The 27,017-nt window shown below is 43.6% G+C and overlaps 1 protein-coding gene across 2 annotated transcripts in view; it reads left to right on the forward strand.

Annotated features, from left to right (window-relative positions):
* The window catches only part of CHCHD3 (coiled-coil-helix-coiled-coil-helix domain containing 3), a 268,328-nt gene that overhangs the window by 39,589 nt on the left and 201,722 nt on the right, over positions 1–27,017 (forward strand). For both annotated transcript variants that reach the window (XM_006120346.4, XM_025183231.2), the window contains exon 3: positions 5,645–5,726. In XM_006120346.4, the coding sequence (XP_006120408.1) occupies positions 5,645–5,726 (82 nt within the window). The remainder of the gene's footprint in view (positions 1–5,644; positions 5,727–27,017) is intronic.

The following is a 27,017-nucleotide window of genomic DNA, read 5'->3' on the forward strand; positions in this document are numbered from 1 at the left end:
AATTCTTAGAGACAGAATAACATTGGAAAATTACCACTTTTTAACCATTATAGAGCAGTCTCACTTGTTTTGGACTGTTTTGTAATAAGCTGACTGCACAAAAAAGGATTGTCACTGTTTTGATTTACAGCAGAATCGGTTTTGACTAGGGATGTCAGTGTGCATTCGTTCACATGATTAACTGATAAGCCTGGGCTTATCGGTTAATCTTAACGACTATATGCACTCCTCCCTTGCTGCCTCTGTATCGGGGGCTGGAGCCGGTGCTTTTAAGCTGGCTCCACCCAGCATTGGCTTTTGTGGAGCTGCCTGCCCCGCTCACACGTTTACAGTTAAATGTTAGTTAACATCCCTAATTTGGCAGTATCGTGATTTAACCCCTTCCCCCAGCTTGCTCATAACTGAAAAGAACACTGCCAGAACATAGAGGCTGAAGGAGTGAGGGATCATGGTAGAAGGCTGAGTAGCAGCAAATTTAGGAGATGGCCTGGAGGAGGCTTGCTTATGTTTATCCTTCCTCATTGGTTTATGCTGCCCGAAAGAGGAGTGAAGCGGCATCTCTGTTGGCGATGCCAGCATTACCAAATCTACTGGAGATTTGTGTGTGCTGGTGTCTGATTAGGGGCAACATTGTAGTTCTGTCTTAACCTAACATTGTAGTGAATACACACCTGTTAATCTCTCCCCCCCCCACCCACCCCCCGCAAGAGTTGATTGTGACAGTGGGGAGTGAGAAGGGAGTTCATAGTTGGTTGACCCATCATTGCCCTCTTCTCCCTTATATCCAGCCTTGCAAGAACAAATTGTTACTTCTTTTCAAGAGACAACTGCAAGACCAAAGGACATCTTGATTATTTAGTCTGAAGTGTTTAAAAATACACGTGTTTCAAGGTCCTGCTCGGGTCCTCTAGCTGGGTTAGCAAAGTTGATTTGAAAGCATTTTTAAAAGAAACATTAGAGCTGGTGTATTTTCCTTTTAAATTCACTGAATGGAAATTATATTGAGAAATGCTAGTGAGAGAGACAAGCTTGAAAGCTTTTCTCTTGCCAATAGAATAAAAATATTACCTCACTCACTTGGTCTCTAATTGTGTTGCTAGGTATTTTGTAAAACATGGTTACCTGTATTAAACAGGAGCTTCTTTTCATTTTTAACATTAATGGACCTTGCTTTTCAGTTGGGTTTTGATAAGCTGTTTCGGAATAAATGCACTTTTCTGTTAATGAATTTGTTGAAATTGCAAGATTAATGGATATATTCCTAGCTCTGCAGGTTGCAGGCCATTTTACTAACTTGGTCGTGTCTTGCTGCTGAGTTCTCAAACCCACATTTTTGAGAGTGCAGATGTCCTTTATCTAGCGGGTATTGCTCACAGTTCTTTTTGTGAATCTTTCTTGCTAAAAATTAATTCTCATTCAGTGAGTGCCCTTGATACAAACTGTTCTTATGAGAACAGGCATTCTGGAATTATATACCATGACTAGTGAGAGAGAAAGGGGAACAAAAATGGAGGAAAATGTATTCTGTTTCAGAGGCAAGTAAGGATTTTGCTGGCTAATTAGACATAGTATGAAGGGGACAGGAGAGAATAATAGGAAGCAGTATAGGAGTGAGAGGAGAAAGTGCTTGCCATCACTTTACAAGGTAGATGAGGGAAGATGGAGTGCCCATTTCTATAGCAAAATGTTAATTCAAAAGGGACATTTCTTTTGTAAAGTGGTCTATGTGGCATACAGAGTGGCACTAGGGAATGAGTCCTCAAAGATGTTTAATTTTTTCTTTAAAAATTAAGATTGCAGCAAGCTTTACTATAATTTTCCAACTATGTGCAACTATGCAACCACCAAGGATCCATGTCAGGGACCTGAGGTGCTAGATCTATCAAGGACTGGGGCACGAATGGGCACACTGTGCAGCCATGCATCAGGAAGCTGGTTGTGCTCCAAGGCAGACTAACTTTCTGACAGACCATCCAGAGTGGGGCTTAGATGCTACCCCACCTGTGCAGAATGCAACCTAAGAGTGTAAATATAGAGGTGGAATACAATATGATGAGATGTTTTTCTTGAAGGATGTGTTCCAGGAGTTATTTTAGAGAGACTCTGTGGCCTGTTCTATGCAGGTCCAGTTAGATGATCGTAGTTGGCCTGTCTAGTTTTGGAATCAGTGAATCTATATTCATGCTATCCTGTTCACACCCCACCCTGTTGTATATGTCTCTCATACACTTCACAGTTTGTGTGTGTGTTCCACCAGTGGCCGCAGCAGAATAAAGAAATCCGGGGCTTTTGGTGGGATGTACCCTCAAACTTGAGAGTCTCTCACAGACGCAAAGGAAACTTGGCCAGGAGAAAGACCCATGCTTTCAAGGGGTGAGGTCTATTGTGGATTGATGTAAATCAAGGTGATATAAATCATGATTTAAATCACGCACAAAAATCATTCATTTAAAATTAGTTACCAAAAAAGCTAAGATAGACTGTGCTTAGAGTGCATTTAATTTGGAAGTAACTCACTGGCACGTCTGTTTTTGAGCTTGGAAAAGCTAGATTATACTGAAGTAAAATAGGATATAGACTTATGACCACAGACCGTAATGGTGATGCCATGATGTTCCAAAATAAGGGACACATATTATGTAATATAAAATGAGAAAATGACACTTTGTGGCAACGGGCAACTCCAGATTTCTCTTACTGCAGCTTTCTGTATTGTATACTTGAGCGATAGATTCCAAACCTAGTTACCTAATCCTTATGGCTTGTTTAATTAGTTAAGCTAAACTTTTATTTCTCGCAACATCCAACACATCAAACAACTTGGGAACTTACTTGTCTAATTATACTTACACTAAAAGGCATAGAGAGAGTCTTGAACAATGATACGTTGCAAAGTGAATTATTTAAGTTACTAACCAGTTGATCCACTCATCCATATCCACTTCTTCATCCACACTCTTTTCTTCCAATAAGCAGTTTTCCTTATGATGTCATTCTTGCAACCAAGTCCCGCATCATCATCTTGCACTGCTTACTCTTACCATGTTTTCCTTTATCAGCCAAGGAACGAATTTGTTCGTAATATTCCCAGATAGGGTCTCTCTTCTGCCCAGAAGTCATGACAGAGGGGTGTGGGTGGCAGAAGTGTGGGGAAATATGGGAAGCTGTGTGTGTGCTGAATAATGTTTTACTTTTTTTTTCCTTTCCAGTCCACTCCACTGTTCCCTTCTATGCCGCCTCCATCCTTTCCTATATATTGCCTCTTTGTCTTTAAGATATTTTAAACTAATTTCTCTGCTGTGCTTAGCCATGGTCTACCACCACATAAGCACAGAACAAAACCATTGCTATCCCGCTTGTGTCTTTCTTTGCATATGTTGCTTTTTAGTCTGGTGAGAAACAGAAATTGAAAGCCCGTAACTGTCAAAAGCAAGAGCTAGTATTTAGGCTGGACAGACTATTAATCCAGAAAGGGTGATGCTTACAGATTAACCATTCACATCTCTAGGTCAAACAAGTGTCATCTATCTACCAGCTTCTAATGTTTTCTGGTAGTTTATTTTCCAGTTGTCTGTTTCTGAATATTGTGTGGTCTGAGCAGAAATTACCTGCTAAAGGTCCTTTTGCTTTTGCCGAGAACCTGTTGTAACAGACATAGTTTTTTTCAGACTCTTTGTCTTTCTGACAAATGAATTTTGGAGGCTCTTTTTTCTCATACGAAATACTCCTACTCTTGAAATTATAATCTTCACTGAGATACCACGACTTTTTCATTTGGAAGGTATCCTACTTATATAACAGAATTTTACTTAATGATCTACCATTTTTTATTCCATATCAGTATTTGGCTGATCAATATGTAATTGATAGTTCAAGTTAAATATGTTATGTCTGCATTAGCTGATATCTGAATCTTATTTATTATACTTTAAAAGACCGTTCCATGCTTCATTAGACTTCTTTTTACTTTTTCTTATGGAAGAACAATAAACTTCAGGAGACAGATGCTGGTGAGCAGTATAATTGTTATGCTACATGTGAGTGCCTATTGTCAAGAAGTGAATTAAAGATGTGAAATATTAAAATATCTTTCAGCGTTAAGTTTAATGTATGTAGATTGATTAGTGTGTAAAATTTTTGATGTCCTTGTATTATGGCCTCATAATAGTGCATTTGCGCTGTTCACAATCGCTGCGGAGCAAACAAAGCAACCAAGGCAGGGAACTATGCCTCCTGGAAGAACCTTGGTCAGGAGGGAAGCATGCATAGCTCTCCTCCTAAAAGAGTTAATGGTTGGGAGCTGGAAGCTTAGAAGTGGGTGCCTTTGCTGGACTATGGAGGAGGAATATGGGCACAGATGTCCTGAACTGTGACAAGGAGTACCAGATGGTCTGCTCATAGGAAGCATGCCAGAGAGGCTGGAGCTAGAAAGTGCTTTGTGTAGGCGGGTTTCAGTCACTGGAAATAGAATAATCTTGTGTAATAATAATCAGTATCTTATGAAGTTCGAGAGAGTTTGAGGCCATGTTGGCTGTAGGGATGTTACGGGTTAACCCCGTAATTGAGTTAACGTGGCTGGGCTGCTCCCAGTGTGCCATGGGCTCACTGCACTGTAGGCATGGGGTGCTTCAGCCCAGCAGGACCTTGCTGGAACAACCTCCAGCCCATTGTGTGGTGTGGCAGGTCGCAGCCCAGCTGGGCTGGAGCGGCCCCCTGCCTATGGGATGCTGGTTAAGCAGTTAAATGGATTTTTACATCCCTGATATTGGTTAGGCTAAATGCAGATAAGGCCAAAGCAGAGAAAGAGAGAGTGTGTGTGTGTGTGTGTGTGTGTGTGCACGCGCAATATTTTTGACTCAGGTTTTTCAGATTTGGACTTTTGTTAATGCTCGTGACTGTTGTTTTTAGAAGATCAAATAGTATTTGTGGCTAAGAAGATTTTCTTTCTGCCCATTTTTGGCCTCTCTAGTTGTGTGCGATTCTTTCTCTGTTATGGACCTGTTTCCCTTAGCCAAGCCTGTCTCTCTGTGCCACATGGTGCAATTGCTCTCTATGGTGCTACAAACTGGAACCATTTAGTCTGAGGGTAATGCAAATGCAGCTGACCATTTGAGTAATGTGTGGGGCAGTACTTCGGAAATTCCACTGATTTATGTTAAGTTCCTAGGTGGAGGTCAGGGTGCTGGCTTTAACCTTAATGCCTTAAGTGTTTTGGGATCCAAAGATATGCTGCTTTCTCCTTGCCCCGGTGGAGGTTAGAGGAGGCACTTGATAGCTCCTGTTTGCTTAAAGGAATTGCTGGAAGACCATCATTTTTACTGGAACTTGTTTCTCTCCTCCTCCTCGTGCATTCATTGGTTGCTTAGGTTATAGGACCATTTAGGTGGTGGTGTGTCATGCCGTAAGAGATGCACACGTTTTTCTTTTGTGATGAGAATATGTTGTTTGAAAATTGGTGGAATGAAGACAATTAGAAGAAAATAGCATACCTTATAATTTGGAAGATGCTAAGATTGCCGAATAGAGAAATGAAGAAAATAACCTAAACATTTTGCTTGCTTCTGTAATTCAAAATAACACTGTGATCTGGTAACATTTGTATATTGGTCACATTTAAGGTTTAATTTTTTTCTGCCTATTTTAGTTAATGAAGAAGAACTAAAGAAAAGAGTAGCTGAAGAAATGGCATTGGAACAAGCTAGGAGAGAGAATGAAGCCAAAAAGAGGTTGGTTTTTGATTATTTATAACTTGTAAAAATGTATTTAATGTTTTGATAGTGTTACAGTAACTGAAGAGGTAGAATGCAGGAGTGGGCTGATGGTGAGGGATTTGGCTGGGAAGTTAGGCGCAGGAATGGGCTGGGGGTGGAGCGGTCTGGGTGGGAGGATACAGGAGCAGGGATGGGGTACATGGTCTCATCAGGAAAGGGATGCGTGAAGGGGATGGGAGCAGGAGGTCTGGGCAAGAGGGAGATGGGGGTCACTTACCTGGCTCTGTGCCTTCCGCCGCTCCCAGGTGGTGCCCCTTGCTGCTCCTGTTAGCTGTGATTCTGGCCAATGGGAGCAGCGGAGAAAGCCTCCAGGTGAGTGGTTTCTTGTGCTGCCGTTGCCCTAGGTTGGGGGAGGCAGAGCGACAGCGCATGGAGCTGCCGCTTTCCCCTGCAAACCAGATTTGACTTGCAAGGCTCTAACCCCTTCCACCACAGCAGGAGGCAGGTGCTGGTGCCCCAGCGTCGCCGGGGGAGTTGGCAGGGCTAGAGTGCCAATGCAGCCTGTCTGCTGCATGGGAAGCAAGCCACGAGCCTGCGGCTCACCTCCAAGATGGTCGTACAGCACTTTGAGCGTCACTGGCTTACACTAAGGGTACATGTAGACTGCAGCGCTATTTCGGGATACCGTAAGTATCCCAAAATAGTAATGCTGCATCTTTAAATGCTATTCCAGTGTCCCTGTAACCTTCATTCCATGAGGGTTAAGCGATTTGTCGGAATAGTGCCTTATTTTGAAATTTGGTGCTGTCTACGCAGTGCCAAATTTCAAAATAAGCTCTATTGACCTAGATTCGGAATAAGCTATGCAATTTGCGTAGTTTATTCCAGCAGAAGGGTTCTGTCTAGATCCGTGGTCACCAACCGGTAGATCGCGATCTACCGGTCGATCTCAGGGGCTCTAAGAGTTGCTCTTGAGCCCTCTCTGAACTGCGCATCTGCGCAGTACATTTAATTTTGATTTCCTCATTTAAGGAGCAGTTACTCACCGAGCAACAACACAGAAATGGTGGGAGCTGGGAGGTTGGGAGGGCTTAAACACCCCGGCCAGCTGGCTGTGGCTTTCAGCTGAAAGAGGCTGCCCCTCGCTCCAGCTGATTGGGCGGCTTCTCCTCTGTGCCTGCCCATGTGGAGCGTGGGGCACCCTGGCTGAGCGCCACAGCCAGCTGGCCAGGCAGCTTCCCCTCTGCACCAACCCACGTGGAGCATGGTGCACCTTGGCTGAGCGCCATGGCCAGCTGGCTGGGCAGCCGCTTCTCTTTGCTCCAGCCCGGCTGTCCTGCGCTCAGCCCAGGGAGGCTGTGCCTAGCTCCAGCTCTGCTGGAGCAAGCTTCCTGGGCTGAGCGCAGGGCAGCCGGGCTGGAGCGAAGAGAAGCCCTGTGGTCAGCCCAAAGGGAGCGCGGGTCGGAGGCTTCCCTCCGTGGCTGGTGTAGGGAACTCCCTGCTCCCATCCTTGTTCACTCTCCTCTGCCCCAAACCTGTCCCCTGTCCTCCTGCCCTCCTGTTCCCTCTCCCTTGCCCCCCCCCACCCTGCTCCAGAAACCTGCCCCCCGGTACCCTGTCCCCCCTGCAGAAGCCAGTTCCCTCTTGCACCCTGTCCCCTACCGCATAAACCTGTCCCCCTGCCTTCCCCACTACAGAAACCTGTTCCCCTGCTCTCCTCTACAGAAACCTGTCCCTCCCAGCAGCCTGTCCCCTGCTGCAGAAACCTATCCTTCTGGCACCCTGTGCCCCCTCTCCCCTGCTCCCACTGGCACCCCTCCCCAGTACTGTGTCCCTTGCTCCCGAATGACTTTTCTATGCGTCAGTGACCCCTGACTCAAGGCAGGTTCCCTGCCATTCTCATAAATAAAGACAATGCAGAAACTTTTTGTGTTTAACATAGTATTTTATTTAAAAACGAAGCCTGGCCAACAAACCCCCAATTGGGGCCAAGCCCCCATCTGGCCACAACCACTCCTGCATTCCCTCTTCCTCAGACCCTAGATCTGAGCCTATCAAACATTGGAACCCCCTGCCCTGAGCCCCTCACATACCCCAACCCAAATTGCTGCACTCTCACATCCACAAGCCTGTGGCTTGCTTAGTACCTCAACACTGCCTGGCCTGGAGCCCCCTCCCCGAGCCAGTGTCCCCTTGATCACCTCCTCCTGCATCCAGATTTCCTCCCAGAGCTTGCACTGCTCACCCCTTCCCACACCCAAATCCCTCATTCCCACCCCAGAGACTACACATCCTGTCTCAACCCAGCGAGTGTCCGGCTAGACTGCAGGAGTTTTTCAGGATTCTGGAGATATCCTAGAAAAACTCTTCTGCATCCAGGGTTGTGTTTGTTCTTCTGCTTTTTTAGTGAAAGAGGAAACAGGCTCTTTCGGTCACCCCTATATTCCTCTTTCCAGAAGGAATAAGGGGGCTTCCAAAAGAAGGGTTTTTTCCCTGACATTTGGTCCAGTCTAGACAGGCCAAATGTTGGAAAAACCTCTTCCTACAGAAGAATTAAAAAAAAAAAAAAAAGCAGTAGTATAAGGATTGGGGATAGCAAGTGATGGAGAGGAGGAGAATAGAGAGGGCGGGGCGGTAGATCTTGGCTTGGTCTGTCATTTAAAAAGTGATCTTGGGTGTAAAAAGGTTGGAGACCACTGGTCAAGATGCACCCTTAGTTAAGTTGACACAGGTTTGTCTGTTTGGGGTTTGGAAAAAACACATTCTGGACCAATCTAGATATGCTTCCATCAGTCAGGGGGATGTTATTTCTACACTGAGGGAAAACCCCTTCTATTGGAGTAGGCTGCATCTATGCTATGGGCTTATGCTTGTATAGCTTTGCTGGTATAGTCTCTGAGTATGTCTACATTACAGCTACTGCAGCGGCAGGGCAACGATTATGTTGCTGTACCACTGTAATTTAGATGCTTATTACAGGTGTGGAAGGGTTTTTTTCCATCAGTGCAGTTTATCTATGTGGCCTGCAGTAGTCAGGTCAGTGGAAGAATTCTTCTATCAGCCTAACTACATCTATATCGGCAGTTAGGTCGAAATATGAAGCTTATGGTGTGAGGATTTTTTTTTTTTGTAAGTCCAATTATTTTTTTTTTAATGTAGACCAAGCCTTTGTAGTGTAGACACAGCATTAGAAGGATAAATTCTGATATCAGGAAATTTTGGTTTCTTGACCGATATTTCTGTGTTTTGTTGTGGTATTTTTGGAACGGCTTTTAATACTTAGTGCTTGCATTGTGCTTTGAAAAGGCAAAATGGTGAACTAATAGCTCAGTGGAAAGAAACTTCTTCATAATTTCTTTGTGTGTTCTTTTAATATACTATATTCGCTATTTCTCAGAAATGTTATTTCCTGTGAGTGGCTGTTAATGGCTTACAGTGAAAAGAGGTTAGATCCTGAATTTGCTAGGATATGTAATTTTAAATTCTGTACAATAATCTGTTAACAAATATTTTAAAAATATTTGAATGAATGTCCAGGTTTTGGAAAATCTCAGTTCTTAGTTACACATACTCAGGTTAACTAACCCTTTAAGGTTCTGGGTGTGTCGGATATTTTTTTAAACATATGGAACATAAATCATAAGCTAGGTACTATCCTTTCCCTTTTGAGTGGGGAGAACAGCTCATTATGGTAGATTTCTTAAATCATTATGTAATGAGTACTACTAAAATTGTCTGCATATATTTCAATTGTTTCCTATACAGCACTACATTATTTAATTGGATTAGGTTGATGGAGTATATAATTGGATACCAGAATACAAACGCTCTAAAACATAATCAGTCTCCTTTGATTAAGCTATAAAGACAATCAATATGCTGTGGTAAAATCGCTTCTGTTTGAAATATTACAGCTATTTTTAATTTAATTTGGAAGTTTTAATTAGTACTTGCATTTAGCATTAACTTGCTGCAGTTTGTAAATATTTTTACCACATGGTAACTTTTATTTTGTGGTTCTCTTTTTATTTTATACTTTAGCAGGGCAAATGAAAATTGAATCATGGAATATTTCATTAGTGAATATTCCGTTATTCAATTTTCATTTGCCCTGCTTCAACGTGAAAAGGTAAAAAGCAGACTGGCTTTTTCAGACCTTATTTTCCATACGTCATTACATATTTTGCAAAGACCACTGTTGACAGTTATGCCTGAATTTGGCTAGTGAGAGAGAATTTTTCCGTCAATGTTAGAAAAACACTATAGGTGATTAAATCTCTTTTCTCTTGTCTTAAAATAAGATGAGGTTTGAAGAGTCGTGATAAGAAGCTCCCAAATCTTGGTGGTGGTCTTTGAATCTTGTACATAATATTCTTGAGTAAGAAAGATGTATCGGGTTTTTTTCTTTCTATGCCACGTAAAAAAGTTATTTAAAACTTTTTCAGTACAGTGTTCGCTTTTTTTTTTTTTTAAATTGGTCTTGTCTTGCCTTGCAAAGTCTTAATAGGTGCAGATTTTTTCAAACTGATCTTGATGTGGGGACTTGATCAGTATATCTTAGTTGGTAGTTGCCTTTTTTGAACATTCCAGAATTTGACCTGGTGGACACTACGCCCTCTGTTGATCTGAGATAAACTCTTCACATAGCTGAAGTTGTGTAACTGAAATTGACGTATTTAGACCTACTTATCATGGTGACTTCTGTGCAGTAAGATCCATGGTTGATGCTTTCCCATTGACTTAGACTTTTTTTTCTCGTCCTAGTGAAGTACTGGAGTTGATGGGCAAGCACCTGGAGGTTGATTTATCACATCTAGGAAGGTGCAATGAATTGACTGCTTTACTGATTGATCACTGCAGCATCAATCCGCCATGTAGTGGAGGCAAACCTGTACTCTGGCTAAGGTGGAGCTATTGGATTGCAAGTGTTTCACTCTGTAATAGGCTCTTCTGAACTCTACAGAAGCTGCTGTATAAGTCTCTCTGTGAATGGCTTTTATGTTGTTCAGTTTCCATGTGCAACCAATATTTAGCCTACATGGTTTATTCATGTGGGGAAGAGTATAGGAATCTATGTAAGGAGCAGGGAAGTGAATTATGTCCCAGCAATGTTCTGACTCATGAGCCATACTTGTTAGAAGAAGCAAAACATGGCTTCTCTGTTCTTTCTCTAGAACCTCCCACGAGTCTGCTGAGACCCCTCTCTCATCCACCACCCCCTGTTTGCAGAGTCTACTTAATTCTTCATTATTATTGAGTTTGAGCTCTGAAGCAAACAATTCACTTTTGAATGCTGGTTGCCCAACAAGTCCAGAACATATCCTAGCAAACCCCCTTATCCATATAATGCTTAAAATTGTTTGCAGCCTTCTAGATGGTTAAAAACATCAATGGGGAAAAATACTTTTGTTGATGTCCTTTTAAAAAAAATTCAAATCCAAAATGTAGATAAGGTCTTGAGGTTCAGGTTAATTCTGTTTTACTACGTGTATATTAGCACCTATTTAGAAGAAAAAATGCAACAGGAGTATTAATGAAATGTTATAGGAAATGATTTACATTGTGCGTATGTCAAGGTTTGCACATGTATAACTGTACATTAGAAAGTAAGTTGATAGCCTTCCCGGAATGACACAGAGCTATAGAGATCTATACTATGACTGTCCTAGGCCAATTTGGAAAGAACCTAATAGTGTATATGTGAGAAGTGTTTTAAAAAAAACACAGTTGTGATTAACTTCTCACCTGCTCCCTCAATCCATTTGTCAGACTCTTTGACAGAGAGGAAAAATGTCACCAGTTCTGACCCCTAGCCTTGGACATCTGATTCACAGCTTTTATCTAGAAAAGCAAGTCAGCACATCTAATATCTTTTTTGATTAAATTTGTAGAGAGGTGTGTGCCTGTCAAAATGCTCATGTATCAAAAAATAGCTTTTAAATGTTTCACCACAGCACTTTACATTAGTGAATTTAAATGATATCACATTCAGTTATAAAAACTTAGCTGTGCTTGAATTTTTATTTCTTTTGCAAGCAATTTAATTTGAAAACATATTACTTTTTCATTGCTAGCTTTTTCTTCTTTATAAAGCACTTAAGGCTGGGCTGAACATTGAATTTGTTTTCATGTCTATAAGTAGGGATTATAGCTTTTTACACAGAACGCCATGTGATATATAGTTGTTTTTATTCTTTAAAAAAAAAGTCTGCTTTTTTCAACCCTATTCTTATACTAAAAATGCTATTAAACAAAGATGCTTTGAAGCATCTGAAAGGTATACTTTGTTGAAGCTGAAATATCTTAATACAGAGGAATGTGCTGATTATCTAAGTGCATGTGTTCACTGTGTATGGCTACTTTATCATCTCCTTGTAGGATGTCTTCTTCTGTCTTAAAAAATCAAAGTGCAAAGGAAGGAACGGCTTGATCACATAGCAGTGCTAGTGGCTTCTAGACTCTGTTCTTAATTATACAAATGCAAATTCTCTAATATTTTCCTTTAGTTTTGGTTATTAAGGTGTACTTTGCCTTCGTTATTAAAACTGAAAAACAACATCTAATAACTTTTACATTACATTAAAAAAATTGAATTTAAAATGAATTACGTCCATGTTTAACTTCATACCTTGAAAAAACATCTATCTATCCCTCTAAGAATTTTTACACACTGAGTTCAAAAGGACTCCTCACATACATGAAGTTAAGTACAGGCAGACCCCGACTTACGCGAATCCGACTTACGAACGGGGCTTTTCTCGCCCCGGAGCTCACGGGCGGCGGGTCGCCACCCGTGTCCTACGGGGCGAGAAAAGCTTCTCCCGGTCTCCCTGGTCTGCTGGGGGGGTCCAGCAAAGCCGCTGGACCCCCCCAGCAGACCAGGGACACCCGAGCAAAGCCACCGCCTGGGCGGCTTTGCTCCCTGGCAAACGAGCAAAGCTGCCCAGGCGGCGGCTTTGCTCTGGTGTCCCTGGTCTGCTGGGGGGGGGGGGTCCAGCGGCTTTGCTGGACCCCCCCCCCCAGCAGACCAGGGAGACGGGGAGCAAAGCCGTGGAGCACACCCGCAGCGGGACAGCCCGGGCGAACTTGGGCTGTCCCGCTGCGGGCGTGCTCCAAGGCTTTGCTCCCCGTCTCCCTGGGCAGCAGACCAGGGAGACGGAGCAAAGCTGTGGAGGACGCTGGTGGTCCTACCACCCGCGTCTCCCTGGTCTGCTGGGGGGGGGTGTGTGTGTGCAGCTAGTGCTCCCCCTCCCCCCCCCCCCCCAGCAGACCAGGCTTTTCTTGCCTACGCCTGGGGTAGAGCAGCTGGGGCGCTGCTGGGTTGGTCCCGCAGCGCCGCTCCTCGGCGCTACTGTACCAACCCTGCAGCACCCCAGCTGCTCTGCCCCAGGCGTCCTGATTCAGCTGCTGCTGGTCAGTTTTAGCAGTGGCTGAATCAGGACGCCTGGGGCAGAGCAGCTGGGGTGCTGCTGGGTTGCTCCAGTAGCGCCGAGGAGTGGCGCTACTGGAGCAACCCAGCAGCACCCCAGCTGCTCTGCCCCAGGCGTCCCCAACTCAGCCGCTGCTGAAACTGACCAGGGGCTGACTACAGGAAGCCCGAGGCAGAGTTGCTCTGCCCCGGGCTTCCTGGAATCAGCCGCTGATCAGTTTCAGCAGCAGCTGACTTGGGGATGCCTGGGTTTCTTAAGTTGAATCCGTATTTAAGTCAGAACTGGCATCCAGATTCAGCCTCTGTTGAAACTGATCAGTTTCAGCAGCGGCTGACGCCAGTTCCGACTTACATACAGATTCAACTTAAGAACAAACCTACAGTCCCTATCTTGTACGTAACCCGGGGACTGCCTGTATGTGCTTAAGGATTTTCAGGATTGGGCTTCTCATGCCCTTATGTTTCCTATCACTTGGCTTCTGTTACGTGCCACCAACATCAAACCTCTCAAAGGAAATTTTAATTTGGAAACGTTTTATCCCCCCTGTCCCTCCCATCTACTTCTTTGTTATGAGGACCCTGTCTCCAGGTGGTAGGGGTTTTCTGATAGATACAGTACATAATCTTTGAAGGCTTCTGTAGAAATCCCTTTTCACTGTACCTCCACTCTGGAAAGAGTTAACAAAATTTGTAATTTATTATGTAAAATTGAAACCTAGGAGTCAACTTCAGGACTAGTACCCACTGTCCTTTTCAAACCCCAGCAAATCTTATTTTGTGCCGTATTTTAGTCTTCTTTTCATAAGCCACAGAGTCCAGTGTACCACTAATCTGGTTTCCCCTGTCACCTTGTCGGCAGCCAGGACTTCTGTCATTGTTGATGGGCCAGTCTCTGGATTTTGGAAAGATGTTTCTTGGCAACTTCAGCAAGCCTAGACTAAACTACCTCCAATTGGTAGGTCTCCATGCTCACTCCTCCAAAGGTCCTTTTCCAGTTGACTTTTGAACAAATATTTCCTAACCTTTTCCTCTAAGGCTAATGCTGCATTTTTGTCAACATACTCACAGAAAGTGTTTGAAAGGCTTAAATTTAAAAAGCGTGTACGGATATGACTGCATATGTTGCTGAATCCCATTATCTGTTTTTCTGAGAAAATGCTGTCAATTCTGGGCAATATAAAAGGCTAATAGAAATCAGAGACTTCATGTGAGAGAGTAATTCCTCTACAGTTGATTTGGATTCTCTCTCCCCTAGGGTTTTGTAATTTTCCAAAATGTACAAGTTGTTGGGTTTATGAAGATGAAACATGTCATAGCAATTATCAGTCTTCAGATCAACCCATGGCTATCTCAGGAACACACATAGTTACTGAACTCTTGAGATTTAACACCATGGGGTGATATTCTGGATCTATTGAACTCAGTGGGAATTCTGCTCCTGACTTCTGTGGGCCCAGAATTTCATCCTATATTTCCATTACCTTTACTGTTTCCATTATCTTTTTCACCACACTCTCCTCTGACTTTTTTCAACAATGTTGTAATGAAGCCTCACTAGAAATGATGCAATAGGAATGCATTCACCCATGCTAACAGATTGGATTCATGTGCTAGCTGTACATAGACTATTCCCCAGAACACCTTTTTAAATAAAGACAACGCTTGGAATGATTTGGGGGGAAAGGGTACACAAGGCCATGCCTTGTTCAATCATAGAACCTTGAGATATTGCAAAGTGTGGTCTTAAGAAACTTTCACACTGAGATGGGATGAATTCTTGTCAGTTGTTTTAAGTATCTGAATTGTTTCTCCACATGTGAAATACTTTTTCCTATTATAAGTATTTTTTTCTTTAGAGAAGCAATACTGTGACTGTTGTTCAACTTAAGCAGACTTTGTACTTTGAAATATTATGGCAGGCACATCTACTGAGCTACACAGGCTTCGGTTATAGTCACGGGAATTTACAGGTGTTAAATTTGTCACAGTGGGGCTCCTCTATTTTTCATTAAACAGAAGCACATTGAGAAAAGGCTAAAGATAGAAAACAATAACAGAGCATTCCTGTAGTCTCTTCACCATTTTGTATCAGTAGCTACATTCCTGCAATGTTGGAAGCAAATTAAACTCGATGTACTGAAAACTAAGAATAAAAATGTAAAGAAGTGTATATCTCCTTAAAAAACAAAAATTGGGCATATCTTCTAACATTTGGGATTTTATTTATTTGGCATTGTGTGCATGACACTTCACAAACAATAAGAGAACATAGGGCCCTGCTCAGACTAGCTTACAGCCTAAAATATATTCTAATTCTGTAAAAGAAATTGCAAAGAGCAGAGTAAAAGGGATAGGAAGATACAGTTTCAACTGTAAAAATCAGGAAATGCTTGTTTACACACATGCTGTTCTTTCCAAGTTGGTTAAAATATGTGTACAGTATCTGATACCAAAGCAGATGTGGAGATTTAGTCATTTAATTATTTGTGAAGATACAAAATTGTCTAAAATACGTGATTGTCAGGGCAATCCTACAAATTTCCCTTCAAGGGGGAGAGGAGCAAGACCTTGCATTTATAATTTGCTTGTGTAGCTATTCTGATTAGGCATGTAAAATCCTGTTTAATCAGTTAACCGGTTATATATTAGTTAGGTTGGCCTGGTGCGGCTCAGACCATTCGGGCTGCCAGTAAATCATTAAGGGCGATGCTTACTGGTTAACCGGTTAACCACTGACAATCCCTAATTCTGATGCTCAGTTGTTGGACATGGCTATATGTTCATGTTGGTAATGGCAGTATGAACTTGCTGTGAATGTGCCAGTAAACAATTTTCATGTAATTAGAAATATTTGTCTTGATGGCACAGAGAAGGCCTGCACCATGCCAGATGATGCCAGGGCTCATGAACTTCAGAGATGAGAATTTGCTTCCAGTCAGCAAGATGCACCTGCACCATTGAGTTCTGCTGAGAAATTTGCACAACTCAGTCGAAGAGCATGCCTGGTTTTGGGACAGTATTACACTTAGAGTGATACTTAGAACTCTCCTTGTTAACAGCATTGACTGACTGACTACATGCTGGTACAGTTGCTCAGATTGTTCCTTTCCTCTGGGTATTTTGGAGCATGTGCAAATATTTAACATGCTTCACAAACACCACTGAGAGAAAAGTGTGTGTTCTGAGCTTTAGAGATGGGAAAATGGAGGCACAGAGGAAGGAGTTAAATGACTTGCCCCATGGAACATGGAAGCAGGTACATGTTTAATGTACAAACTGCATAGCAAAAGCGACGAGGAGTCCTATGGCACCTTATAGACTAACCGAAGTGTTGGAGCATAAGCTTTCGTGGGCAAAGGCCCACTTCGTCAGATGCATGTCAAACTGCATAGCAATTCACATATGGTTGGTAGCTGGACATTCTGCCCTTGGAAGTTGAATTGTTTTGTTGTTCAGTGTGTTGGGTGCTGTTTAAAACACAGATCCAGTTGTTTCCAAGAGTTTGCAATCTAAAATGCAGACATAAAAGCAAATATGAAAAAGGAAATCAAAGGAGAGAATAAGTTACAAGACTTCATTATGATACTGATGAACTTCTTGTAAAAAACAAATATTAATAACTATTGCTTCCTGTTATTTGAAATTTCTTTGCCTTTCAAACATTACTGATCTTGGAAATATTTCAGTTGAACTAAATTTTATTTTGAAAGCCTCAGAGTGGTAGCCGAGTTAGTCTGTAACAGGAAAAACTTAACAAATAGTCTAGTAGCACTTCGAAAGTCTAACAAAAAATGTAGATGGTATCATGAGCTTTTATGGGCACAACCCACTCTATCTGAAGAAGTGGGCTGTGCCCACGAAAGCTCATGATACCATCTACATGTTTTGTTAGACTTTCAAGTGCTACTAGACTGTAGGTTGTTTTTTAAGTTTTTACATTTTTTGTGTGTTTGACCATTTCTTTTCTACATGTGTTAACATTTTTAATTGTGTGTCTCATCTGTGAATCTGCATAGTGTGTACTCCGTTACTCTGTGAGAACTAGCTAGTAGGGCTAATTCCTACCAGCCACTCAAAGGAACAGAAGATCATCATAAGAACATCCATACTTGGTCAGACCAACAGTTCTATGTAGCTCATTGTTCCTTCTTCTCACAGTGACCAACTTCAGATGCTTTAAAGGGAATGAGCAGAACAGAGCAATCTTCCCACAATCTATCCCTTGTTGGCCATGCACAGGGTCTAGCAGTCAGAGGAATGGGGTTGCATTCCTGACCATCTTGATGAATAACCATTGATGGATTTATTTTCTTCCATGAATTTATCCAATTCTTTTTTTAATCGGGTTGTACTTCAGTCTTCACGGCATCTATAGTGAGTTCCACAGGTGCAGGAATCTCCTTTAGATCTTCTGCAGTGAAGACTGATGCAAATAATTCATTTAGTTTTTCTACAACATTCTTGTCTTAGTTGTGTGGCCAAGCTGGTTGGTTGATTTTCCTGTTCCTGATTCACTTACCCATTTTTTGCTGTTACTTTTTATATCTTTTGCTAGTTGAAATTCTTTTACGGCCTGCTTGTTTCTACTTGACCGAGTTTCTGCTCATTTTTGTTTTTCTGATTAGGATTTGACGTCCCAATTCTAAAGGATGCCTGTTTGCTTCTAATATCCTCCTTGGCACTGTTTAGCCATGGTGGTATTTTTTTTGTAACTTTTTTTTAAAACGTTGGGATATGCATTTAATTTGCGCTTCTGTTATGGTGGGGGTTTAAAAAAATATTTTTATGCAGCTTGCAGGCTGTGACGGCACGTTGGGGTTTTCCCGTCTCCTGCAACCCCGTAATGGCACGGTCAGACTCCACCAGCCAGTAGAATAGAGGGAGTTTATTGCTTCTCCAGGATACAGCTCAGATATAATCTGGTTACAGGGCAGGCCTGGGATGCCTCAGCCCTCCTTGAGATGGGGGAGCCTAGGCCCCTATATCCCAGCCCGTTGCCTAGGCTGCTTCCTCCATGATACCAGCCAGAAACCTAACTCCTCACTTCCAGCCCTGCCCCCAGCCTGCCCCCTCCACTCCCCCTCTTCCCATTGTTCCGCTCCCTGGGAGATAACTTGTCAGACAGGTTCAAATCCCCCTTGCATAATGACTCATCCCCTGCCTGGCCGTGCTGCAGCCAGCAGCCAGTGGAAGTCACTCATAACCCACTGCCCAGTATAGCAACCAACAAGGTACCCCCCACTACATCACACAGGCATTTCACTGTTGTGACCATTCCTTTTATTTTCCATTTTACTAGCTTCCTCATATTTGTTTAGTCATCCTTTCTGAAATGAAATACTTCTTTGGGGATCATGTTTGTTATACCTCTTCTACCCCCATCCCAACAAGGGTGTTAGATTTATTTATATTATGGTTGCTGTTACCTAGATGTTCAACTAGATTCATCTCTTGGACCAGATCCTGTGTTCTACTTAAGACTAAATCAAGAGTTGCCCCTCCTTTTGAGTTCCAGAAACAGCTCGTTCAAGAAGCAGTTTTTAATGCTGTGTAGAAACTTTACCTCTGTATCCTGTATTGAGGTGACATGTCCCCAGTGGATAGGGGGGATTGTTGAAATCCTGCATTCTAATTGTTTTCTACTTTTGTAGCTTCAAATTTTCCTGAGCATTTCACAGTTGCCATTACCCTCCTGGTCAGGTGGCCAGTAGTGTATTCCTGCTGCTAAACACTTTTTATTCAAACATGGAATTTCTACCCATAGTGATTCTATGCGCAGTTGGATTCATTTATGATTATTATTGTATTTGATGCTATGCTTTCTTTCATATATAGGTGTCTTCCCCCACCAGCATGACCAGGTCTGTTACTCCTATATAGTTGTATATATGTTTGTATTCTGGGGTAGCTGGGATTTTGAGTAAAGGAGAAATTGCGCGGAAGAGGATTCTGCAAATCCTAACACCAGCTCAGGACTTGTACTGGTTGAACCTCTCTAAACTGGCACCCTCAGGATCTGATTCACATTGAATTAGAGAAGTGTCTGAACTAGAGGAGGTCAGAGCATAGAACCAGCGGGTCTCCATAGGCATGGGAAGTAGTAGTATGTGGGGTGCTGCAGCACCTCCAGGCTTTGGGCCCACCTCACCTACTCGGGGGCCCCACCACCGACTGGTCCCATGTCTAATGTCTCAGCTGCCAAGTCTAGCTGTTGGCCCCTTGCTGCCGCCTGGGGTCCCAGCTCTTACACATATCTGTACGCATCACTGCCCTAGGCTGGGACTGTAACAGGGGGTCAACTACAGAGTTCCAGTTAGGAACAGAGCTCTGTAGCCCACGGTTGGGGCCCTGGGCAAGGAGTTGCTTAGTGCGCCCCACTCTCCCTTCCTTCCTGAACATGAACATTGCAAATCAGTTGATTTGTGACACTTCTGATGCTCTGGGAGGGTTGGAAAGGAGTAGCTATGCATGGGACTGCTGGCCTGTGGGGACAGGTGGGCAGAGGGTGAGCTTGGCATCATTTTTTCCTCCAAGTGCTTATGCCCTGAAGCACCCATAGAGTTGCTGCAGATGTTGGACCACAGATGTTGCTGGAATTCCGGATTACAGAGGTTCAACCTGTAATCCTTAAATAGGTAAACTGTAATAAATGTTGTAATTTTGTATTTTCTAGTCAACAGTGACGTGTATGTGCATTTATGTGGTTAGCTTTGGAAAAGCTTCAGGTGAGGCATATCTGTGTATTTTGCTGATTGGAATATCTCTTGGAGGGATAGTGTCAATGACATTTTTCTACACACCTGATCGGTCCCCTCCAGTTTTTTAAGGGGCTTATAAAGTAATGTCAGAAAGCAGAGAGAAAGGTCTTATAGAGCTAAGGCCTCTTGTGGTGTGTGTGTGTGTGTGTGTGTATGTGTTGTTATTAATTGGACTTTTAAAAGGGGGCCCTTTAAAGCAAGTTAATCAGTATAGCCCTGTGTGGATACATAATTTGTATCTGAAAAAATGAGTAGCAGAAATCATAGAATCATAGGTCTGGAAGAGATCTCAGGAAGTCGAGTCCAGCCCCCTGCCCAAAGCAGGACCGGTCCACGGATGTGGATACCCAGAGATATCAAGTGGATATCCACAGATTGGCAGGGCTCTATTTCTCAGTCAAAAGACACTGTTACATACTTGAGAGCTTGAAAATTAGAGCTGCGGTAGATTTGCTCTAATCAAGTTTGTATTGTCCTGGGTGTTAAAAAAATATCGCCCGCAAGTCAAACAGTTCTTGAGACATTAAAAATTACTATTTTTAAGTCTTTATTTTTTTGTGGGAAGGAAAAAACATATATGAAATATGCTCCTGGGTTTTCCAGTGGCTCAGTAGCAGTTACTTACCTAACTGTTCTGAGACTTGCTGAGAGTTCCCTATGAGCCGCCGGGTAACAAAACTTTCACTGTATTTTCTATTACAGGCAGTCCCCGGGTTACGTACAAGATAGGGACTGTAGGTTTGTTCTTAAGTTGAATCTGTATGTAAGTCGGAACTGGCGTCCAGATTCAGCCGCTGCTGAAACTGACCGCCAGTTCTGACTTACATACAGATTCAACTTAAGAACCCCAAGCTTCCCCAAGTCAGCTGCTGCTGAAACTGATCAGCGGCTGATTCCAGGAAGCCTGGGGCAGAGCAACTCTGCCTCGGGCTTCCTGTAGTCAGCGCTGGTCAGTTTCAGCAGCGGCTGACTTGGGGACGCCTGGGGCAGAGCAGCTGGGGTGCTGCTGGGTTGCTCCAGTAGCACCGCTCCTTGGCGCTACTGGAGCAACCCAGCAGCACCCCAGCTGCTCTGCCCCAGGCGTCCTGATTCAGCCACTGCTGAAACTGACCAGCAGTGGCTGAATCAGGACCCTGGGGCAGAGCAGCTGGGGTGCTGCCGGGTTGGTCCAGTAGTGCCCAGAGCGGCGCTGCAGGACCAATCGGCAGCGCCCCAGCTGCTCTGCTCCAAGGTCCAAAACAAAAGCCTGGTCTGCTGGGGGGGGGGGCACACTAGCTGCGCCCCCCCCCCCCAGCAGACCAGGGACACGGGGAGCAGAGCGGCAGCGGGATGCCGCGCTTCTGAGGCTTTGCACTGGCAAAGCCTCAGAGGCGCGGGAACCCGCTGCGGCTGCGGCTTCAGTCCCGGTGCCTGTGGTCTGCTGGGGACCGTCCCCAGCAGACCACAGGCACCGGGACTGAAGCCGCAGCTGCGGCGGGTTACCGCGCTTCTGAGGCTTTGCCAGTGCAAAGCCTCAGAAGCGCGGGAACCCGCCCGGTGCCCCTGGTCTGCTGGAGACGGTCTCCAGCAGACCAGGGGCACCGGAGCAGCTTACGAACGGGGCTCTCTCGCCCTGGAGCTCGCAGGTAGCAATCCGCCACCTCGACCTCCAGGGCGAGAAAGCCCCGTTCGTAAGTGCGGATCTGACATAAGTCGGATCCGTGTCAGTCGGGGACTGCCTGTATACATATTGCTGAATATTTATAACTTAATTTAAATAGGTTTTTAAACCCATTGTAGAAACTTTTTTTTCTGTTTCAGTGGCTTATTTCTCTTTAATTTAAGCCTTTTCTAATTGACTTAAGTTAAGCCAAAAATAAATTGGGTGCCTCTTGCACTGGCTTAATAAACTCAGTTTTAAAATGCACCTTTAGTAAAACCAATGTTACTCCTTTGATGTATAGAAGTCTGATTTGTTTTGCAATCTTATTTAGTCCTTCCCTGCTCAGCCACATAATCAAAGGGGCTTGAGTCTGTTGGGACTGCCCATGGATGGATAGTTGAGCCTTTTTTTGGTGATGATAATATCTGTTCATTTTATAATAGTTAAACAAAGAACCCTGAGGTGGTGGTAACCTGATAACTACTAACCTCTGCCACATTTGAACCATCTAGTCTTATGAACTTTGTTATGAGGTTCACCTGATAAATTGACTGTGTTCACTAAAAACATTTATCTTCAAACATTCCTAATGTTTGTTTTATATGGCCTCATATAGTGTGTCTTTTTATCTGCCATTAGCTGGATAACTTACTGTGTCTGCCATATTTCTAAACCTCCTCATTCATTTGTTAAGGAAAATCCTAGGAAACTTTAAATTAGCTTTCAGAAATTATACACAGTTGTTACTCGAAGGAGGGTCTCAGTGGTACATGATCAAAATGGAGCCATTAGTTTCTGGTTTTTTTTTTTAATAGGTGGGGTTGGGGGTCAGTTGGTATTTGATGCATTCTGCTGTTTAATTGATACTCTGGTGTGTTTGAGTGCTTCCCACCCACTTTCCTTGTTTTGTTAGATCTCAGCAGTATGTCACATATCTGACAAACTTCTTGCAGTAGACCGCTTTTTGCAGAGGAGAACAGCAAATTCACCAGTCAGTGTACAAAGTGAAAGAAAAATGAAAAACAATATTAGAGTAGAACCCTTTGGGAAGCTGCACAAAAATGTTATATTAAAATCAATACTGAAGCTTGACCTTTTGTGGTACTGTATATTTTAAAGCTTTCTATTGACTTCTCTGTTAATAGCATGTTTATTCTAGTTTAATGGCCTAGATCTGGAAAATAAAAAGGAAAAATAAAATTATTTATTGATACTAGTCACTTTAAGTTTGACCACTCTATTTTCATTTATATATCATGCATTAATTTTCTTATTCAGTGCATGTGGGTAGTATTCTAGGTGTTAAATGAATTGTGAACTAGATTTAATTTATTTTTTGAAGTAAACTCTATTTTCACTGTGACAAAGTAACTAACTCTGATGTATTACCTTTCAAATGAGAGGAGTTTCTTCTTCTCACAAAGAGGACAAAAATCTGGTTTGACCAGAAACATCTCTGTAGTTCAGCCTGCTGAGGCTGAGAGGAGTTGATATGTTGTGTAAGCTGACAGCGGCAATATATGTCGGTACTGTTGGTTATATGATGGAGGATTGACAGCCTTCACATGTTACAGTGGAGAGTGTCAGAGAGTACAATTTTCTTTTTGGAAGTTTTGGAGCAAAGATTTAATAACTTTTGGAATGAATGACCTTTGTCTTAAAAAGCAGTTTGAGACCTTATAATTACCAGTTAGATATTTAGGAATATGGAAATTGTCATAATGGATCATACCAGTAGCCCAGTCTCTGTCTCTCATGGGTTAGTATCAAGTGCTTTAGAGAGATACTCAAGAAACCCTGTAAAGTGCAGTCATGCAACAACTGCTGGTAGACAAAGCTTCTTCCTAATTCCTGGTAACCTTGAACTACAAGTGTTTGTTTTTTAACCTATGCAATGTAACTATTATATTAAAAAAATAACCATTAAAACGTGATTGAAATTGGGAAGTAAGGCACTGAAAACGTAGGAAATGGCACATGTAAGGTAGCTTGTGCAACCTTAATTCAGTCTCTTCTATGCATGCCTTGATATAATATTTATGGGATCAACATATTTTTTCTACTGGTCTTGGTAAGCTTAGTAGCTATTTAATATAGCATACAGTACCAGAAGACCCTGCTCATTTCAGAGGACATTTGCAGTGACAGACAAGCTTAAGGAAAGCAGACACAAAAAATTGGATACCATCTGGCAGGAATAGCTAATGTGATTTCTGACTGGGCATCATACCATTCAGTAGGACGGGTATAATCCTCTCTTGGCAATACTGCTTGTCTTTCCAGATACCGAGGCGTAGTGAGGTATGAAACGCAACAAAAAAGAACAGAATGGAAATATTCTGATTTCCAAACAGCTTTTTGTGGACAATAGAATCAAATTCCCAGGAGAGGTGGTGAAAGGCTATTGGCTGTTCTTCGAATCAGAATGTTAAAATGGCACAAATGCTCTGATATGGTAGGCAATGTTCCTGTAAGTGACCAGATGATGTATAAGATCAGTTTCCTTTTTCTCTCTTGATAACATCTCTAATAAGCAAACACAATCACTATCTGTTGTGCACTTCAGAGTTCAGTATAAAAACTTCGAATCCATAAAAGTCTCAGGATGGTTCCAGTCCTTTGAGTGCTTGCTCATGTTGAGTCTATTTTAGACATGTGTTTGTGCCCAGATGTACAGTAGCCAAAGATTTTTGCTTTAGTGATGGCCATAAGGCCGGCTGTGGCATAACCTGGAGTGGTGGTATAATTTTAATAGGCAATCTCCATTAATAAATTATTATCTCCTAGAACTGGAAGGGACCTTGAAAGGTCATTGAGTCCAGTCCCCTGCCTTCACAGCAGGACCAAGTACCATCCCTGACAAATTTTTGCCCCAAATCCATAAATGGCCTCCAGGGATTGAACTCATAACTCTGGGTTTAGCAGGCCAGTGCTCCAACCACTGAGCTAGCTCCCCTAAAGGTGCTGCCAGCCCTGTGCTTTCTCAGTTCCTTCTTGACACTTGTGGTGGTAAGTCGAATCACCTTTCCTTGCATAGGGAGAGTTAATGGTGTTAATAGATCTCATGCCTTAGGGTCTTTGTAAATAGTTGTTTGATGGTATTAGCACTTGGTTGTTAAGTATAGTTTTTAGTTGGTAGTTAATCCCACTTAGCTTCAAGTCACGTTCGGCATGAATCAGGCCAAAGCCTGTCGGTGAGCCTCACGAGAGTTGTCTCAAGCGTCTGGGAGAGAGCCACATGAAGCACAAGTGTCCTATTGATAAGAAATTTTGTTTTCATACCCATAGAGAGTGAGATATCTGCATCAGGGCTTTCCTGATAGAAGTAGCTCTCCATCATATGCCAGAATCATCTTTGTCTGAACCCGTGCTGAGTGGATCGTACTTAGTGCCAAGTGCATCAGACTCCTGAGCCCAGCAGGCTTTCCCCAACCCCCGGTCAGTGGTAAGGGCTTCCAGCCTACAGTGGGCTCTTGAGTGCCTGAAGTGGTTCTGGTGGCTAAAGACTAGAACCAAGATGCCCTGCAGATGCTGCACCAGGGGACTGAGGTGGCTCTGTTTCAGGCACTGAAGATCAAGGCCATGGGTGCAGCAGTATAGATTGGTGGAGCACTCTTGGGCATTGGACTGCAGGCACAGGTTTTCATTGGCTGCCACCTAAGTCCCTGGCACTGTGATCTTAGCTTGCTGGCCAGAAGGCCTAGGTCCCTGCCAAAGTCCCTGCAAACAGGACTTGGGCCTCCTGAGTTGAGGCACAGTTCTCTGTACCACTGGTACCAGACAATGCTTAATGACAGGGGGCCTGGGCACTGGTCACCTTCCTCCCGTGGTTTCCTCAATTCGGTCACTGTCCTGGAGAGATCATTCAGAATCTTGACATTTGTCTCATTCACCCCCATACTGATCTTTGGGCAGGCATACTATCCACTCTTTTGGTTGCTCAACAGGGTCAGTTGACTGACCCAGGCCTCAGCAGCCCCATCGTGGTCACAGAAGAGGCAGTGATCGTGATCACAGTGAGGTCAGGCTATTGCCGAGAAGGGGTCACTCTTCCCTTACAGGAGATGGGGAGAGTCCCCCTCTCCTCCGAGGAGCAGTACTCAAACACATGGGGGAGCCAGTGATGCTGGTCCAATACTCCCAGCCTTCTCTTTCTGCATCAGATAATCTGGCCATGGTATTATTGGCACTACAATCAGACAACGGTATAATGGTGGGGGCTGAAGCGGCATACTGCATGCTGGCGCCAAGGGAGCCCCCCCCCAAGAAAGTAGGAGAAAACACCCTCCTGCAGTTAATGCAGCCATTGTCCTCCCTGGCTGAGGTGGTGCCCGGATCTTCCCTCGCTGCAATGCCCTGGGCGATTTTAAGGAGTACTAGTCTCTCTTTAAATGGGTGGTGGAAAATCTGGGATTGCAAACTGAAGAGATGTCAGAAGAAGCAGATGACCGCTTCGTTGTCATCTCAGCCATCTCCCACTCGAAGGTTGTTGCCCATTCACCCGGGGTGCTCAAAATAGCCAAAGCCACATAGTATTTCTTTTCCACTTCTTCAGAGCTAGGTGAGATTGAGAAAGGAGCTTACTATGTCCCTGAAAAGGGTTTTGAGTATTGATTAAGCACCCTTTCTCCCCCACATCATCTGTGGCTATATCCACAGTAGATGGAAGGGACAGACAGGACCACTCCAGCACAATGCCCAAAAAGAGGCCAGGAGACTATTTGGGGGAGGGTTTTTTGATGGTTAGCTAACACACTGAATTGTAAAACTACCAGGCCCTGCTGGAACAGAATGATTTTAACCTGTTGGATTACTTTAAATTTACAGAGACTCTCCCACAGGATTGTGCCCAAGAGTCTTCCACATTGGGGAATGAAGGTACAGAGGTGGCCTAAGGTGTTGTCCAAATGTCCTGGGGTGCAACAGACTCCGCTACCAGGGTGGTTGTTTTGGTGGTGGCCATGCATTGCAGCTTCTGGTTGCCTCAAGAGATGCAGACTGCAATCCTGGACTTGCCACTGGAGAGCTTGGGGCTCTTATTGGAGCTTACTGACTCCAGGGTCCATAGGCTCAAGAACTCCTGATTCATCCTGTGTTCCCTGAGTCTATACATCCCTCTGCAGCCCAAAAAATAATTCCACTGTCTGTCTGCAACAATCTCAGTCCAGGGGGGTATTTGGCTTCTAGAGGAGGAAGGACAAGGGGCCTAAGAGATGCTACCCATCCTCCTCCCATCTGTCCTCTCAGTAGGCCACTCCCAGAGGTCAAGGAGGCCAGAAGCAGTCATTTTAAGAGTGTGCCTGGGGATGGCGCCCCAGCGTACCTAGTCGATCCAGACTTCCCTTTCCTCAGCTGCCTTCATCCCTTCTGCTCAGACTGGTTCCTTGTTAACTCTCACTACTAGGTGTTGGACATGGTTTCTTTGGGCTACACCCTTCGGTTTGCAGCTGATCGCCCATCCTACCCACCTTCCCTGT

This window comes from Pelodiscus sinensis, chromosome 1, assembly GCF_049634645.1.
Source record: "Pelodiscus sinensis isolate JC-2024 chromosome 1, ASM4963464v1, whole genome shotgun sequence".
Taxonomy (NCBI): Eukaryota; Metazoa; Chordata; order Testudines; family Trionychidae; genus Pelodiscus; species Pelodiscus sinensis.